We start from the raw sequence: 15,562 nt of genomic DNA, 5'->3' as shown, positions 1-15,562 counted from the left end.
GAGCAAACATTTTAGTGCTGGAGATATTGAGCACTAAAAATATTGAGAAATAACTCTCACCAAAAAGAGTAACCAAAGGTCCTGCTCTAGGGAACCCTGGAGAGGTAAATAGCCCACAGATGTTAGTAGACGGTTTCCCATGTATGGTTTTTTTGCATCCTTCTCTTATTATTTACCTCTCTGAATCGAGACTCTGATTTCAGGAGTTCTCAGGCTTAGCCTGGAGCTCTCCGGGGCTCTGTAGGCAGCTGGCAGGAGTCCCATTTAAAAAAGAAAAGAAAAAAGAAAGAAACCGGAGTTTCAATGGGCAAAATGGGAGCTCTGTCAAAACTCATTTTGAGTTCCCCTCTCAAAGGCTAACGTGAGCCGTTCCTTAGCACCAATGTTGAGAATCCTTGTGATACGGAGGTGAAAAAAATGATTAAAAGTATAACTTGAGGTGTTGCTCTCCCAAAGCTACTAGAAATGAGATCGCGATCCGGTTGTCGCGGGGAGGGAAGATAAAACATGGATCATTTGCGGGGGGAGTTGTCCTGCATCAAGGGGCACCCCCATCCTGCTCTCCTCTTGACCTGCTATTTCTGCATTCCTGGTGACTTACAAGGTCTTAGTAAACACACAGCAACCAACTGGCCACTCTTGCACCCACAAAACATTGCAGCAATTCTCTGCTTTTCAGCTCCTTTAAAAAAAACAAACGTCCAATGAAATAAAACCCCTTTGAGAAAAACAATCACCCTCCCCTCCTGCTCTGTTTTCCCCTCCCCTCCCTCGGGCTCATTGTGGGTCTTCTCCGTGGATGGAGGAAAAAACGCTTTTCAAGCCACAATTAATATGCAAAGAGAGGCTGCTTTTCTCCAAAGCAGAATGCAAACCACCGAGCATTTCTTTTTAGAGCGTTGCTGTTGCTGTTGCTTTTTAAATTCACATTTTCTTCAATTATTCACACCCTTCCCTTTCACGGGCAAGATCATTCAATTTCACCAAACCAAGAGATGCCAATTTGTCAATATTTTGTAAACACGCGCCAACTCACTCATTTTGTTTAAATTTTTTTACAACCAACAAAGCAAAGCCAGCTACGGCTAATTCTCCAAACAAACATGTAATTTCATATCCGAATTACTGGGAGAAAGTGCATTTAAATATCAATATGCTAATGAGGATTGTTTATGAATGTTTGATGATTTCTTCAAAGTGTTTGTGGTGACAAAACGCAGGACAATGGTGGTGATTTTAATACTAGGCATCATACAAGGAGTGATTGTTTAAAATGACAGCCTGAGCTTTCCACAACAGATGTGAGAACTGAGGAAACCCATTCAGAACCGGATTTTTTTTTAAAAAAAATCATGAATTAATTTCCATTTCCTGGAATTATTCTTCCATGCTTTATTTTCAAGATCATCTTCCCTGTGAGAAGCAGAGATACGTCCTCCTTTTTTGACTTGGGGCGAGAGTTCAGAGTTTTGGAAAGGGGAAGAATTTATTTATTTATTTTATTTACACTGGTACCTTGATTCTCAACTGCTTTGAAACTCATTAAATTTGGTACCTGATGCATTTTGATGCAAAATGTTTGTCCCAGTACTCATCATTTGTTTGGTACTCAACATACAAGCTAGAACTTGTTGGTGTCGGCTGCCTTGTGATTCATACATTATTCCTTATAGGAAAAATCTGTTTGGTATTCATCGTTTTTGGTACTCACTGCACTACCCGGAACCAATTAAGGAAGAGTACCAAGGTACCAGTGTATTTGTTAAATTTATTTGCCACCTGTATGCAACGATGATGGAAAGGAGACCAAGTCTGGTCTGGATGGGCAGGTCTAGAACTTTGGTGGAAGTTTCCTCTTGGAGTTTGGGGAAAATTTGGCCATTTTGCCAGTCTTACAGTTTTCCTATATTTCATCCATCTAAATAGCCTTCAAATTCTGTGTTGATCTTTCAGCAACTGTGGCTGGAAGAGTTTTGACTGGCTCCGGGTTGCTGACAGCTGCTTTTTATCAAACACATTATGCATTTTATCTAAGACAGGGGTGTCCAACCTTGGCAACTTTAAGACCTGTGGACTTCAACTCCTGCACTTCCTTTTTCTCTTTTTATTCTCTTTCTATATAAAAGTTTGTGTAGAAACTAAAGAGAAGCTGTAAGAAACTCTGGAAACACATACACTGTGCTTAGCTAAGATTAACAGTGATGAAATCCCAATGCAGCTATTCTTAGATCATTCTTCCACTATGAATTAAAAACCCCAATTGCCAAATACAATCCCTCCCTCTTCTTCTTCTTTTTTTTTAAGAGGAGTGTAAAACATTCTTATCTCATTCTTTTCAACAGAATACCATTGTGAAAGACACGATCTTTTGTCAAACCACCACTCAGTAACACAATCACAGCTTGCCAGTTGCAAGGATTCGGTTTCCATTGTGGAGGCTCCTGTGTCAGCAATCTGGCTCCGGTCCCAGGAGCCCCAAGGAATGATTGGTGGAGGGGTCCTTGATCTTTCAAGCACTCCTTCCATGAGCTATGAAGGCGTGCAACTCCCTGGCTGCAAGATTTCTCCACTTTCTGATGTTGGTTACAGTGCTAAAGCAGTTTCATTAAGCAACTCCCTGCCTCCGTCCTAAGGCCTTACTGGAATAATAGAAAAATAACAGAATAACAGAGTGGGAAGGGGCCTTGGAGGTCTTCTAGTCCAACCCCCTGCTTAGGCAGGAAACCCTACATCACTTCAGACAAATGGTTATCCAATCTCTTCTTAAAAACTTCCAGCGTGGGAGCGTTTAAAACTTCTGGAGGCAACTTGTTCCACTTATTAATTGTTCTCACTGTGAGGAAATTTTTCCTTAGTTCTAGATTGCTTCTCTCCTTGGTTAGTTTCCATCCATGCTTCATAGAATAGAATAGAATGGAATGGAACAGAATAGAATAGAATAGAATAGAATAGAATAGAATAGAATAGAATAGAATAGAATAGAATAGAATAGAATAGAATAGAATACTTTATTGGCCAAGTGTGATTGGACACACAAGGAATTTGTCTTGGTGTAAATACTCTCAGTTATACATAAAGAAAAGGTACATTTGTTAAGAATCAAGAATCATAACATACAACACTTAATGATAGTCATAGGGTACAATCAGCAAGCAAATCATACTAGGAAACAGTCAAGTGGGAGGGGATGGGTGAGAAGGAGTGGTGAGAAGATTAACAGTAATAGTAGTGTATAGTAGTTGAACAGTGTTGAGGGAATTATCTGTTTAGCAGAGTGATGGCTTTTGGGAAAAAACTGTCCTTGTGTCTAGTTGTTCTGCCTTCAGGTGCTTTGGGGAATAGGTTGACCCCCCATTCTTATTTCACAGATCTCTACAGCTCCCTTATCTCTCCACACAGGAACCATCAGGAAATCTCAACTTCACAATGCATTGCAACCTGCACTAGTATCTTCTAATAAGGGAGGTGATCTCCCTTCCCTCACTCCACCCATTTCAGGAATAACATTATCAGACATTCTGTAGAAGTTGGATATGATGTCCTCCTTCTTAACCTCATGTCCTCCTTCTGGTAGGCACAGCGTTAAAATCAGATATTTATTTTTATTTCATTTATTAAATTTGTTTGCCACCTGTTTATATTCACTCACTAGTGTATAAAGTCTTCTATACTAAATCTAAAATTGTGGAATCATGATTTTATAATGTAAAATCATCTTTATTGTCACTTTTTTTGTCAACACACTGGCACACATTAAAAGGGAAATTCTGATGCCTGCTCTCAAAAGAATATTTACCTACCCATACATATGTTATCTATATCTATCTATCTTTGTCTATGTCTATATATCTGATCTATCTATCTATCTATCTATCTGTCTGTCTGTCTGTCTGTCTGTCTATCTATCTTTCTAGCTATCTAGCTATCTAGCTAGCTATCTTCACAGATATATACTTATATCGGATTTTCAATTCCATTGTATAGAATGTAAAGGATGTGTATTTGTGTTTTATTTTTATAGTTATAATTTACATTGAAGATGGCATTTAATTTCATTGTACAAGGTGCAATGACAATAAAGTAAAGTAATTGTATATTTATATGTACTATATGTGTTAGCGATTAAATGTTTTAGCCAATTTTTATAACATGTAGGCTACATTATTATTCAGATAAGATGGCTGTAATCCTGTTTTCCAAAGCTTTGTCTTTTTGATTGAAGACTGAAATGAACAAATTTGACCTGACTTGGCCTGGCCACCTTTCTCTGGTTTAAACTACACTGACATTTTTGCTAATAAAATAAAATAAATGAAATGAAATGAAACCAAGGTTATTTTGGCTTGAAATTCCATTTTCATTCTTAACAGAAAAATGACTGCTCCAACATAAAAATGAAAGCAGAATTATTCAGCTTATCCAAGAGGCTGGTGCTACTTGGCATATGTCAGCATGAAAGCAGAGCTGCCTGGCTACAACCATGAAGTGGGAAACAACCTTTGAACTTGGGCTTAATTAATTAAGTAACTAATTAGTTAATTCATTTTATTTCTATAGCTTTCCATCTTAACCATTGATTCTGGGCGGCGTACATCATAAAGCATAAAAGCAACTCAAACAATACAAAATAAATACTATATGATCAACGAGTAAAATTATTGCCATGGATCTCCATCTAAGTGTGATGTCAATTATGGAAGCCACGTGAGTCATGATTATGGGGGGTTTTTTTATTTTAATTTTACAACATTGTCCCTGGCCATTTTTGCAGGCTGATTCTGACCCCTGCACTGTAAGCTGAAAGGCAGATACAGGCTGATACTTAAAAAGTTCCGACACTTTGTGGAGACTTTGTGGTTATAGTTATAAAGGCAGCACATTAAAAGCATTTGAAAACCTGCCATTTGGCACCCGTGGTAACATCAAAGGCAAAGTCCCTAATGAACAGCTGCAAGAAAGAAGCAACGTCTCAACACAGAGAAAAGGTTTTAATGATGCCACCAACAAACTCCAATTCATTTACATCCCTTTATATGAGCAAGGATTTTAAGATTCAGCCCCGTGCGATATTTTCTCAGACAAAAGGATAGGAGCCTCCACACATCTGACCATCACATTTTATTTCAGTGCTCTGAATATTTAACAAAATAAAGACAGCTATCAGGACAATATCATCAGGATATCCGGCCCAACTAGAAAATCATCACCCTAATGATGGGTGAGGGATGACATTCCCAAACTGGAAATATTTGCAAACAATGCCAAAATATAAGGGAGATGGACCAGAAGCCAAGAGGATGTCATTCCCATAAGAAATACCAGGAGATTCAATAAGAATAAGAATAAAACAGTCCAGGAAGGGACCATTGAGGTCTTCTAGTCCAGCCCCCTGCTCAAACAGGAGACCCTAAACTATACTATACTATACTATACTATACTATACTATACTATACTATACTTTCTTGTATATTACGTCTGCACTCATCTGTTCTTCACAAAACATCTCCATTTTTCTATCCTGACACTTGAGCACACTTCCTACCAAGAAAATGACAATGTAAATGTCCCAACAGCTTGTAAACAAACTTATCAAACTACCTTGTTGTGCATATGAACTAGCTTTGGTAAATTAGCCTGAAATTCTGTATTCCCTAAGACAGTATCTCAATACCACTGAATGGGTTTTGCCCTCCATATCAATGAGACCACAACAGAAATCCAATATTTATTTATGGTACAATAAAGTTAAAATCAATACGGATTGAGAATATGGAATAGATATAAATCCAGGTTGTGCCCCAAAAACCTTTATGGAAGTCAGCTCAAGAAGTTACAATCCCTCCAACAAAACAGAGAGAATCCTGCATGCTTTTCAAATAACTTTGGTAATCAATAAGCAAAGGAATGAATCAATACAATTTGGTTTTGTCTTATGGAATGAATCGTTGTTTGCTCCTTCTTTAGATCAGAGGTTTCCAAACTTGGCAACTTTAAGACTTGTGGACTTCAACTCCCAGAATTCCCAGCTGGCTAGGGAATTCTGGGAGCTGAATTTCCCAAATCTTAAAAGTTTGGAGACCCCTGCTTTAGACTGATGGTAGTGTTTACGATGTCTTTACATTCTCTCCTCCCCAACTATTGTTTCGGGTGTCCTGCCACCCAACTCACACAAAGCCACATCAGGAAAATGCAACTATGGGTTTTAAAATAAATTAATAGCAGGGAACCCAAAGCAGATCTCTAACAGCACTTAAAAATAAATATGTAAGTAACTGTCTGGGGTTAGGCAGAAAACGTATGAAGGCAATTTTGAAACCTACAAGATAGCCACGCCCCTGAATGCTTTAAAATACTACGATTACTCCAGTCAGCCTTAAATTAAGTGTCACTTTCCAAAGTCACCTGGACAAAACCGAGATTTCCAAATCTGCAGGTCAATATATAACCAAATATATCTCTGTTAGTTAAGAACACATAAGATGGAAACAGAGGAGCCATCTGCTGTATCCATAAATTAAAGGCTGGCGTTTCTATTTTATTCAAAAAAAAAAAAAACACCACCTACTTTGGGGGTGTCCATATCCCTGAACACAGAACACGTCAATCAAAGGGAAATGGTTTGGAAAGCCTGTTGGGACAAGAAGGAGCATCCAGCAGAAATTACAGTCCTACTGCGGGCTTCCCTATTGCCTCATCTTCTATCTCCTACTTAAGAACAGGGCAACTACGTAAGCACCTCCCTGCTAGTCCAGAAGAGTTTTCACCATGGCCAACCAACTGTGCCAGAAATGGCCACCGGTCAAAGGCAGCCATGCTGCCATCAAAGCTAATGACCGTTGAGATTCCTGCTTTCTTTCCCCTACTGTAAATAAGACTCAGACCTCTTTTCTTAATTACATTGTGACCTTCAAAGGGTGCTCATTTGCTACCCTGCTTCTCCTCTTCGCTTTGAAGCCGTCCCCCTCCACTCTCCTCCCCAAGACAGATGGCTTAGCACCCTTCAAACCGGGATCCTTATCCTTCAAATGCTTTGTTTATTATTATGCATATAATTCCTCCCCACCCCATTTCACGTGGTTCAGTAAAAAAGAAAAGAAAAGGCCTTTTGCTCAGGAAATGTGTGGGTTCACAACTGCACAATCATTAGTACCCTTAACAAGTCTATCACGTGCATTTCAGGCTCTCCCAAAGTAGGATGAAGACAGCAATTCCTCAAAAGGTGAATTGTTAAGAATACAATTGGATGTGGGGGTGGCAACATCAGAAGAACAAGGCCAGACAAGGAATAACGGATGGAAGCTGATCAAGGAGAGATTCAACCTGGAAATAAGGAGAAATTTTCTGACAGTGAGAACCATCAACCGATGGAACAGAAGCTGCCTTCGGAAGTTGTGGGAGCTTCGTCACTGGACACTCACTGGACATCAAGAAGAGACTGGACTGCCATCTGTCAGAAATGGTGTAGGGTCTCCTGCTTGGGTGGGGGGATTAGACTAGATGTCCTACTGGGTCCCTTCCAACTCTGATTATCCGTAAACTCTGTAAAGTTATTTTAAGTCTTACATTGTGCAGGGACTTCATTCCCAACATAAGGAAAATGGTGAAACTAGTCAGAAAAAGATGGGAGAAATGGGGCCATCCAAGCAGGCCCCACTTTCTCTCTGGCACAACATGGTAATCTGAGGGGCTCTTGGTTGCTTTCTTGCAGACGTTGCATGACCCAACTAAGTAATACCATCAGTGCAATGTTAGGTCATGAAACATCTGCAAGAAAACCCACCAAGTTCAGAGATCCAAAGGAGCCCACATTGAATCCCGAGCTGCAGGTGTTCTCCTCCATTGGTACATAGCCAATTTTTAGGAGAACCCAGGACTGTATCTTGTATCTACATCAGTGTTCAACTATTATGACAAAACACAATATACCCAAGTTCTATGCCAAGGTATCTTTTTCCCACTTGACCCAAAATCTGTGATAAAAAAACAAAGAAAAGCATGTTAACTCAAGACAGCTTTGGGATGGCAACTCCCTGCAGCTAAAGACATGCTTTGTCAGACTCCCTGCACAATTCACAACCCTGGAAAAGTAACATTACTTAAAAGTGAATCATCCCAACGTGCTTGTTTTCTACACATCAGCTAACTCTCCTGTCCTACAAAGTTTCTTCCGTTATCAGCTAGATTCCAAGTTCTTAAAATTATCTAGAAGCTGACACATTTAGAAGCCGACACCTCTCTAGAAAGAGTGTAATCTCTGTTTAGCTTTCCTCTCAAGAAGAAAGATATGTTGACAATTCTTAGTGCCAGCCTGGGATATTTTCCCCTCCAACTCTTCCACATAAAATTGCAATCCAATAATGTCATGTTAAGGCCAATCTTTTGCAATCCAATAATGACATGTTAAGGCCAGCTTTCCTTCCATTCTCCATCCTGCCAGTAATAATGGGGTCTCAGAGTCCAAAACACCTTGAAACTTTTAGGACATAGTATTGCCCCTCCCCTGAAAATATAACTTTATTATTCACTGATCAAAGTTCTCTCTCTCTCTTTCTGTGTGTGTGTGTGTGTGTGTGTTTAATGGGTTGGATATTTTTTTAACCATATCCTATGGACACCTCTGAATAGCAGTAAGAATTTTTTATGGTAGCACACACAAAATGTACAACTTTTATTGACAACAAATAAAAGCAGCAAGACAGAGCAACAATATCATGTGGAACGAATGAAAGCCAGTGTCAACCGTGCAGTCAATCTACTATTACATCAGGGTTCCGGGGGTTGCAACTCCATTCAGAGTGCAGTATTGGTTGTGTAAGTGCAGATTGCAACAAAATTGTAACAAAGGCAGTGGGGAAGACACTCTGTGATCTTTCAGCAACCTATTTTGTGTTTCGAGAATCGGATCCACAAAAGCTTATTGCAACAATCTGTGTCAATTTTCAAGGAGCTATTGTTTGCCTAAATCATAGCCATTTTTATGCTGGGTTGTTGGTTTTGGTTACAACGTTGTCTTTTTGATACAGAAGCATCTTATTCCTATTACCTTTTGGATTTGCCCATATTGTAGAAAGTAACTGATCAGCAGGAAGGAAATGGATAATATAACATGCTAAGCACAATTACTAAATTAATGTATTTTCTTGGTATACACAACACAGTCCTTGCCTTGTGGCCGAAATTTCCATTTTCTAAGCAAGACACTTAAGTGAAAACTTTGTCGCATTTTACAATCTTCCTTGCCACCATTGTTAAATGAATCACTGACGTTGTTAACAGATATACTGACTCTGTAAGCCGCTTAGAGATGGCTGTAAAACACTGTGAAGCAGTATATAAGTCTAAGTGCTATTGCTAGTGACATGGTTGTTAAACGAATCTGGCTTCTCCTTTGACTTATCTGAAGGTCGCAAACACTGAACACATGACTCCTGAACACGGCAACTGTCACAAACACATGCCTGTTGCCAAGCCTCTGAACTTGGACCACATGGCCCTGAGGATACTGCAATGGTCGTAAGTGTGAAAAATGATCGTAAGTCATTTTTTTCAGTAAGTTCAAACCATCACTAAACAAATGTTAGTAAACTGCGGACTACCTGTGCCGTCAACCATAAAAGTCTGTAGTCATTCTCAGTCAGAGATTCTCAGGTCATAATTGTGTCAAAGGTGCTTTTCCCAGGAATCTCTACAGACTTTTAGCTGTACAATTTGGGATGGACCCCCTTGGAATGGTGGGGGAGTAAGAACGAATTGCCAAGTGGGGAAAATTGCAGACTACAGGAACCGGGGGCACCACTCAGGTGACCCTGAGAACACAAGTAAACCTCCAATTGGCCTCAATGACTCATTTGCAATGAATGCAAATGACCAGCTGTTATTTCCCCACCATCTAGTCAGAGCTGAAGAAGCTTCTTGGATGAGGAGTGAAATGTCTTCAAAAGAAAAAAAAAACCCAGAAAGTCCAGTTGCCTCTTGAAAAAAAGGATCGTTGGAACATCCCCTGTAAACAAAACAAACCAGACAAAATACTAAGCTGCACAAAAGATATGGCCACCAGAGCCTAGATCTAACTGATGTACATTTTTTTTTCCGAAGCCTGCGAGTGCGCCGCCAAATCTACTACCACAGGTGGACCATGGGTGGTCTATCAACCGCCTTGTGCTTACTAGCAGATAACATCAAAAAAACTCTGGGTAGACTTGATAAGAAGCAATGGAATCAACTTCCAGTGGGAAAAAATCAATCCAAATAAACCATAAGCAATGCCAGATGATCTCCCCAAGAGTTGGAGGCCCCATGGATAGAATCAACCATGAGAAGGTCCTTGCAACAAGGAAACCAATGACTTTTTAACATATGCCACTCTGTTCCATTTTCAACATCTTCAAATAATGTAAGAGGATGCCAACAATGCCCACATAAACAATTATCAAACAGTAAACTGTAGAACGGGGCAGCTTGAAGTCTGGTGGACTACAACTCCCAGAGTTCTCTGGGAGTTGAAGTCCACAAGTCTACAAGTTGCCAAAGTTGAACACTACTGCTGTAGAAACTAGGATTACAACCAGGTGTACATAAGCCACAATTAAATGTCTATGGAGATTCTCAGTCATCCAGGCCATGGTTTGTCCCAAAGGCACTTCTTCAAGAAGCAATTAGACTGGTTTTTCTTTGAAGACGTTTCGCTTCTAGAAGCTTCTTGGGTGAGAAGTGAAACATCTTCAAAAACCAGAAACTCCAATTGTCTCTTCAAAAAAAAAAGCACTTTTGGGAGAAGACACAATTCTAACAGAGACCAGTGACTGCATCACAACAGGGCACAGTTGCAACAGACCCTTACCTGTATCAGGTGGGCCGTGCACCAGCATCAACTCTTGTGCAACGAGAAGGCTTTGGAGTTACCACAACATTGCAAGTTGGCTATGGCAAGGGCCTCCAACTGTAGCAACTTGAAGACTTGTGGAGACTGAAGTTGAAGTCCACAAGTCTTCAAGTTGCTACAGTTGGGAGGGCCCTGGGCTATGGCACTGAATGGAAGTCCGGTGCCGGCTTATATCAGTCAAGGCCCACCCAACTGGAGTTGACCAACCAGGGCTGTGGGTGTGTGCCAGGGAGGGAAAGGGGCATGGCTGAGTGAAGCTACATCTTCACCTCGCCAGCTACATCTATCAAAGGGGCACTGGGGGGAGGGCAGGGGTCCGTGCCCCTGGAAAGGTGATTGGAAGTCGCCCTCCAGCCCTTCCAATCGAAGGGGGCAATCTGAGGAAACTTCACTGACCCTGCTGGGTGGGGGGTCACATGGGGGACACCACTGCAGCCCAACCCCTCCGAGTGGCCATGCCAATCCAGGGGAGACCTAGTTCGGGGCTGGGGGCATCTTGGAGAAGGGAGGAGGGCAATTGCCGACATCTTCGCTTGCCCAGCTGCTGGGGTGCCAAGGGGCTCAGGACCCTCCCGATGAACCCTTTGGGAAGGGGGGGGAGGGAGAGAGAGAGAGAGAGAGAGAGAGACCCTTGACAGGTCTTTTGAGCCCCACGGGGGGATCTTCACCAGGCCACGAATCTCCGCCCCCTCCGCCCCCCTCCTCCGCCGTCAGAGGCTCAGCTGCTCGCAGGAGCCGACCTGGCGGCGTTTGCTCAGGCGGGCGCCCGCTTGGAGAAGCTCGGGCAGACCCTGGGCGCGGCGCGAGGAAAAGCAGCGGCGGAGCCTTAACGGCATTTCCCGCCCGGGCGCCGCGGCGCTCTGATTGGCCCAGGCGGCCGTCAACAACGCCCAGCTCCCCCCGCATCCTCCTCCTCTTCTTCCCCGGGCCCGGGGCTCGCTCGCTCTTCCCGCGGCGGCGGCGGCGGCGGCGGCGGCGCGCGCCTGGCTGGACTCGCCAGACCCAGGAGGGGCGGCCGCGGGGGCGCGCATCCTTTCCGACGAGCCCTTTTTGTTGTTGTTATTGCTTTCTTCTCCCCCGCCCCCATAAATGGCGTGGGGAGGGGTCTTTTCTCCTCCCTCGCCTTAGCCCCGCTTGCACGGAGTAATTCCCCCCGCGCGCGCCCCACTCCTCCGGCTGAAAACCCCTCTCCACTTGGGCTCCGCCGGCGCCGACCCCGGAGCCTCCCCACCCACCCTCACCCCCCAGTTCAATCCCACCTCCCACATTCCTTGCAAAGCTCTTTGCAAACTCCAACCCGCCCTCTGGCTTCTGCTCCCGCTCGGGAATCGCCCCCCGTCGCCTCCCCGCAACCCCCTCCTCAAAGCAAGGTGTGCGCTTCTGCAAGCGCCCCAGCTAATGAATTAAATTACAGATAATTGGACGCGGGGAAATGACAACGGCGGCGGCGGCGGCGGCGCGACGGGGACGTGTCGGAGCCGGCCGGCAGCAGGGATCCTCAGCAAGGCACCCGAGGGCGCGGGGGTGGGGAAAGGCAGCCCTTGCCCCCTCCATCCACGGCGGCCCCGCGAAATCCCCTCCACGCAGCAGCCGCCGCCGCCGCCGCCGCCGCCGCCGCCTCCCTCCATTGTCTGCAGTTGGCACGCCAGCCAGACTCGGCAGCGTCTCGCGCGCGCGGAGGGGCGAATCCCTGCCCCGCATCTGCACCTGCCCCCACCGCTGCAAACGCGCAGCTGATTTCTCTCTCCCGACCCCCAAACTCCCCCAAAAAATAGGCGCCCGGGCCGTCTCCCCCGCCGCGCGCCCTTGCTGCACGCCCTTCCCAGCCCCCTCCGCCCTCGCCTGTCAAACGGCGCGGTGTGTCCCCCCTCATCCAGCCAGTCCTCCCCCACCACCACCACCCAACCCAGCATCCTGCCCCACCCACCCCCACCCCGGTCCCAACCAATCCCGCAATTTTCCGTGCTGGTTTGAATGAGGGCGACGTTGCTAGGAGCGAAGCATCACCCGAGCCAGCCCGCCGGGGGTTGGGTTGGGTTGGGTAGGGTGGGTGCGCCGAGGCTTTCTCCCCCCGCACCTTCCCCACTCCAGCCCCCCGTCCCACGGGCGCTCCCTGCTTCCCTTCTTGCCTGCCGGCCGCGTCCGCACCCACTTTCCGGAGGTTCGCCTTGCCTGCGCGCAATTCTGCACCCCGTTAACGGAGTCGCCCCCGTCCCCCCTCTACGGCCCCAGTGCCAAGCTCATTGTTTCCGCGCAAGATGCCCGGGCGGCTTTCGCCCCACGACCAGGCGAGGAGGAGGAGGCGTGGGTCGGTCCCAAATTCTGCCCTCCCAAGCCCGCTAGCGCCCTGGCACGGTGGCACCCAGCCTCGCCGACACGCACGAAGCCCGGCAGGGCAGAGGGAAGGCAAGCCGGCGATTGGGGTGGGTGGATGGGGGGTTGGCGGGTGAAGACAAGGGCGAGGCAAGCCAAGGGGTGGGGTGGGGGTCTCTCCCTCCCTCCCTCCGCCCCAAAAGAGGCAGCGCCTTGCCGGAGGGTCCCCCAGGTGAGACGTCCGGCAAAGCGCAAAGGGAGCCAGCGGGCAGCAAAGCCGCCGGAGCTGGGCAATGGCTGGGGTCCCGGCGTCGCCCCCTTTGCTTCCCCCCCAACACACACACACACACACACCCGCCACACCTCCAGATAATAAAGCTCGAGACGTACCTGCGGTGCCCAGCAGAAGCCAAGTCCAGACGAGGTCCGTGCTTTGCAGCATTGTCACCGGCCGGCCGCCGCGGAAGTTGCGCTGCAGAGATTTCTTTCGCTGGACCAGATACAGATGTGACGATGCCCGGGCTGATCTATTCCCTCTTCTTCGCTAGGAACCTGGGTGGGTCAATCCGGGAGATGCCAGGCGAGGAGGGAGGGGGGAGGAAAAGGGGGGGAAGAGAAACAAAAACGTCCGGAATGGCCCAACCGACCTAGCGATGCCCGAGTCTCCCCCGTTTCTTCTATCTATCGGGGGCGGGGGGAGAGGGGGGAGAAATTAGTTTGATTTTTATTTCCTTTTTTTTATTATTATTATTTTTTTATCCAGCGGCTTCCGAGCTGCTTTCGGGAGCTGATCCGAGAATGAGTGACAGTCCCAGCCTCAGCACGCGGGCAGCAACGCGGATCCCTGCGCTGTCCGGGCTTTGGGGAGGGAGGCGGACGCGGCACTGCGCTGTGTTCTTCCACCCAGACTGGCCACCGAAATAGTTCAGTGCAATAGGCAGCATCCAGGAGGATGCTTGGAGGGGGGGGGGGGAGAGAGAGAGAGAGAGAAAGAGAAAGAGGAGGAAAAGCGGGCGGAACTGCCTAGAAAAGGTGGACTGGCTGCCTGGTGGAGGATCTGGATTCCTTCCCACTTCAAATAAAATAAGGCTGTTTCCCCCTCCACCCCTTCATCTCCTCCTCCTCCTCCTCCTTTTAATTTTCCCCTTTGCAGACAAACATACACATTTGCATGGTCTTCTCCTTTTTTCGGTGGTTAGGGGAATAATTAAAAAAATAAAAAAACCAGTGCATTCTTTGTAAACTTGGAAGGATGGTGCATGTACATGTGTAAGAGCAGGCATACTTGAGGGCGGGGTGTTTTATCCTCCCCCCTCTCATTTATCCCCCAAAAACGTAAACACGAGGACTGTTTTTACTTTGCCATCTATAAGAAACATATACAACGCCGAAGACATGAAACCAGAAGAAGCCAACCGGCTTGGACAAAACCCAAAGCCACAGAAGGCAAAGTCTTCTGGGGTTGAAATTCAAACCAAACTCAAAATAACATTTGGACCAGCAGGGATGGATGGGGGGGAGGCAGGGCGTGTCCAAGTCAAACACTCAACTGCTGACGTTGGACAAAATGTAGCATCTCAAGGGCCTCCAGAAGGAAAAATATGCCCACCAGCTGAACCCCTGAAACGTAAATTTCAAAGCGTGTCTTCTAGGCAAGAGGTCCGCTCCACGCCAACCTGGGCATCTTCAGTGGGATTGGGACTACAGCTCCCAGAATTCCTCAATGGGCTGATGGACCGCTTGTACATGAAATCCTGATGCATCTGGAGCAGAGGTGGCATTCGGCAGATTCTGACCAGTTTTGGAGAACTGGTAGCCGAAATTTTGAGTAGTCCTGAGAATCCCACCTCTGACTGGAGATTTTACAGTCTCCTTCCCCTGCCACGCCCACCAAGCCACGCCCACAGAACCGAGAGTAAAATAAAATAAAATTGGAATCCCACCACTGATCTGGAGCTACCAAGTTGGGGGGGTTTCCTTAGAAAAATCCATGAATTTGTGCTTAGGTGGAGCAACCCAGGTAGAAGGGAGGTAAATGCTAGAAAAAAAGCCGCTCTGGATAAACAAAGGTTCTCGATTTCTTCAGGGACCTTCATCCAGGAAGACAGGAGGGTTTTAGCAGAGCTCAACCAAGTATGATGAAAGCCAAATATGAATGACAGAATTGGAAGGGCCCTTGTGGTCTTCTAGTCCAACCCCCTTCTCAAGCAGGAGACCTATAGACCATTTCTTATGGGTGGTTTAATTGATTTTCCTACACACAACAGGGGGTACGACTAGATGATCCTTGAAGTCTCTTCCAACTCTGTGTCAAAGAGCGGCAAGGCGGAGGACTTCCAACGACAAGACTTCATAGGGACTATAAGC

General features: G+C 45.8%; 1 protein-coding gene across 12 annotated transcripts in view; it reads right to left on the bottom strand.

Annotated features, from left to right (window-relative positions):
• NCAM1 (neural cell adhesion molecule 1) overlaps nucleotides 1–14,072 on the bottom strand; it is a 153,608-nt gene extending 139,536 nt beyond the window's left edge. For 2 of the 12 annotated variants that reach the window (XM_087939231.1, XM_087939232.1), the window contains exon 1: nucleotides 13,586–14,071. In XM_087939231.1, coding sequence (XP_087795357.1) covers nucleotides 13,586–13,637 — 52 coding nt within the window. In that variant the 5' untranslated portion in view covers nucleotides 13,638–14,071. Of the gene's footprint in view, nucleotides 1–13,585 lie in introns of all 12 variants that reach the window. The other 10 variants (XM_087939234.1, XM_087939236.1, XM_087939238.1 and 7 more) reach the window with 7 other exon arrangements.
• Nucleotides 14,073–15,562: the final 1,490 nt, after the last annotated feature.

Source organism: Pseudonaja textilis, chromosome 9 (genome assembly GCF_049901715.1).
Source record: "Pseudonaja textilis isolate UNSWEBS1 chromosome 9, rPseTex1.2, whole genome shotgun sequence".
NCBI lineage: Eukaryota > Metazoa > Chordata > Lepidosauria > Squamata > Elapidae > Pseudonaja > Pseudonaja textilis.
Note: the sequence above shows the minus strand (reverse complement) of the source record. Positions and strands in the feature narration are given on the sequence as shown.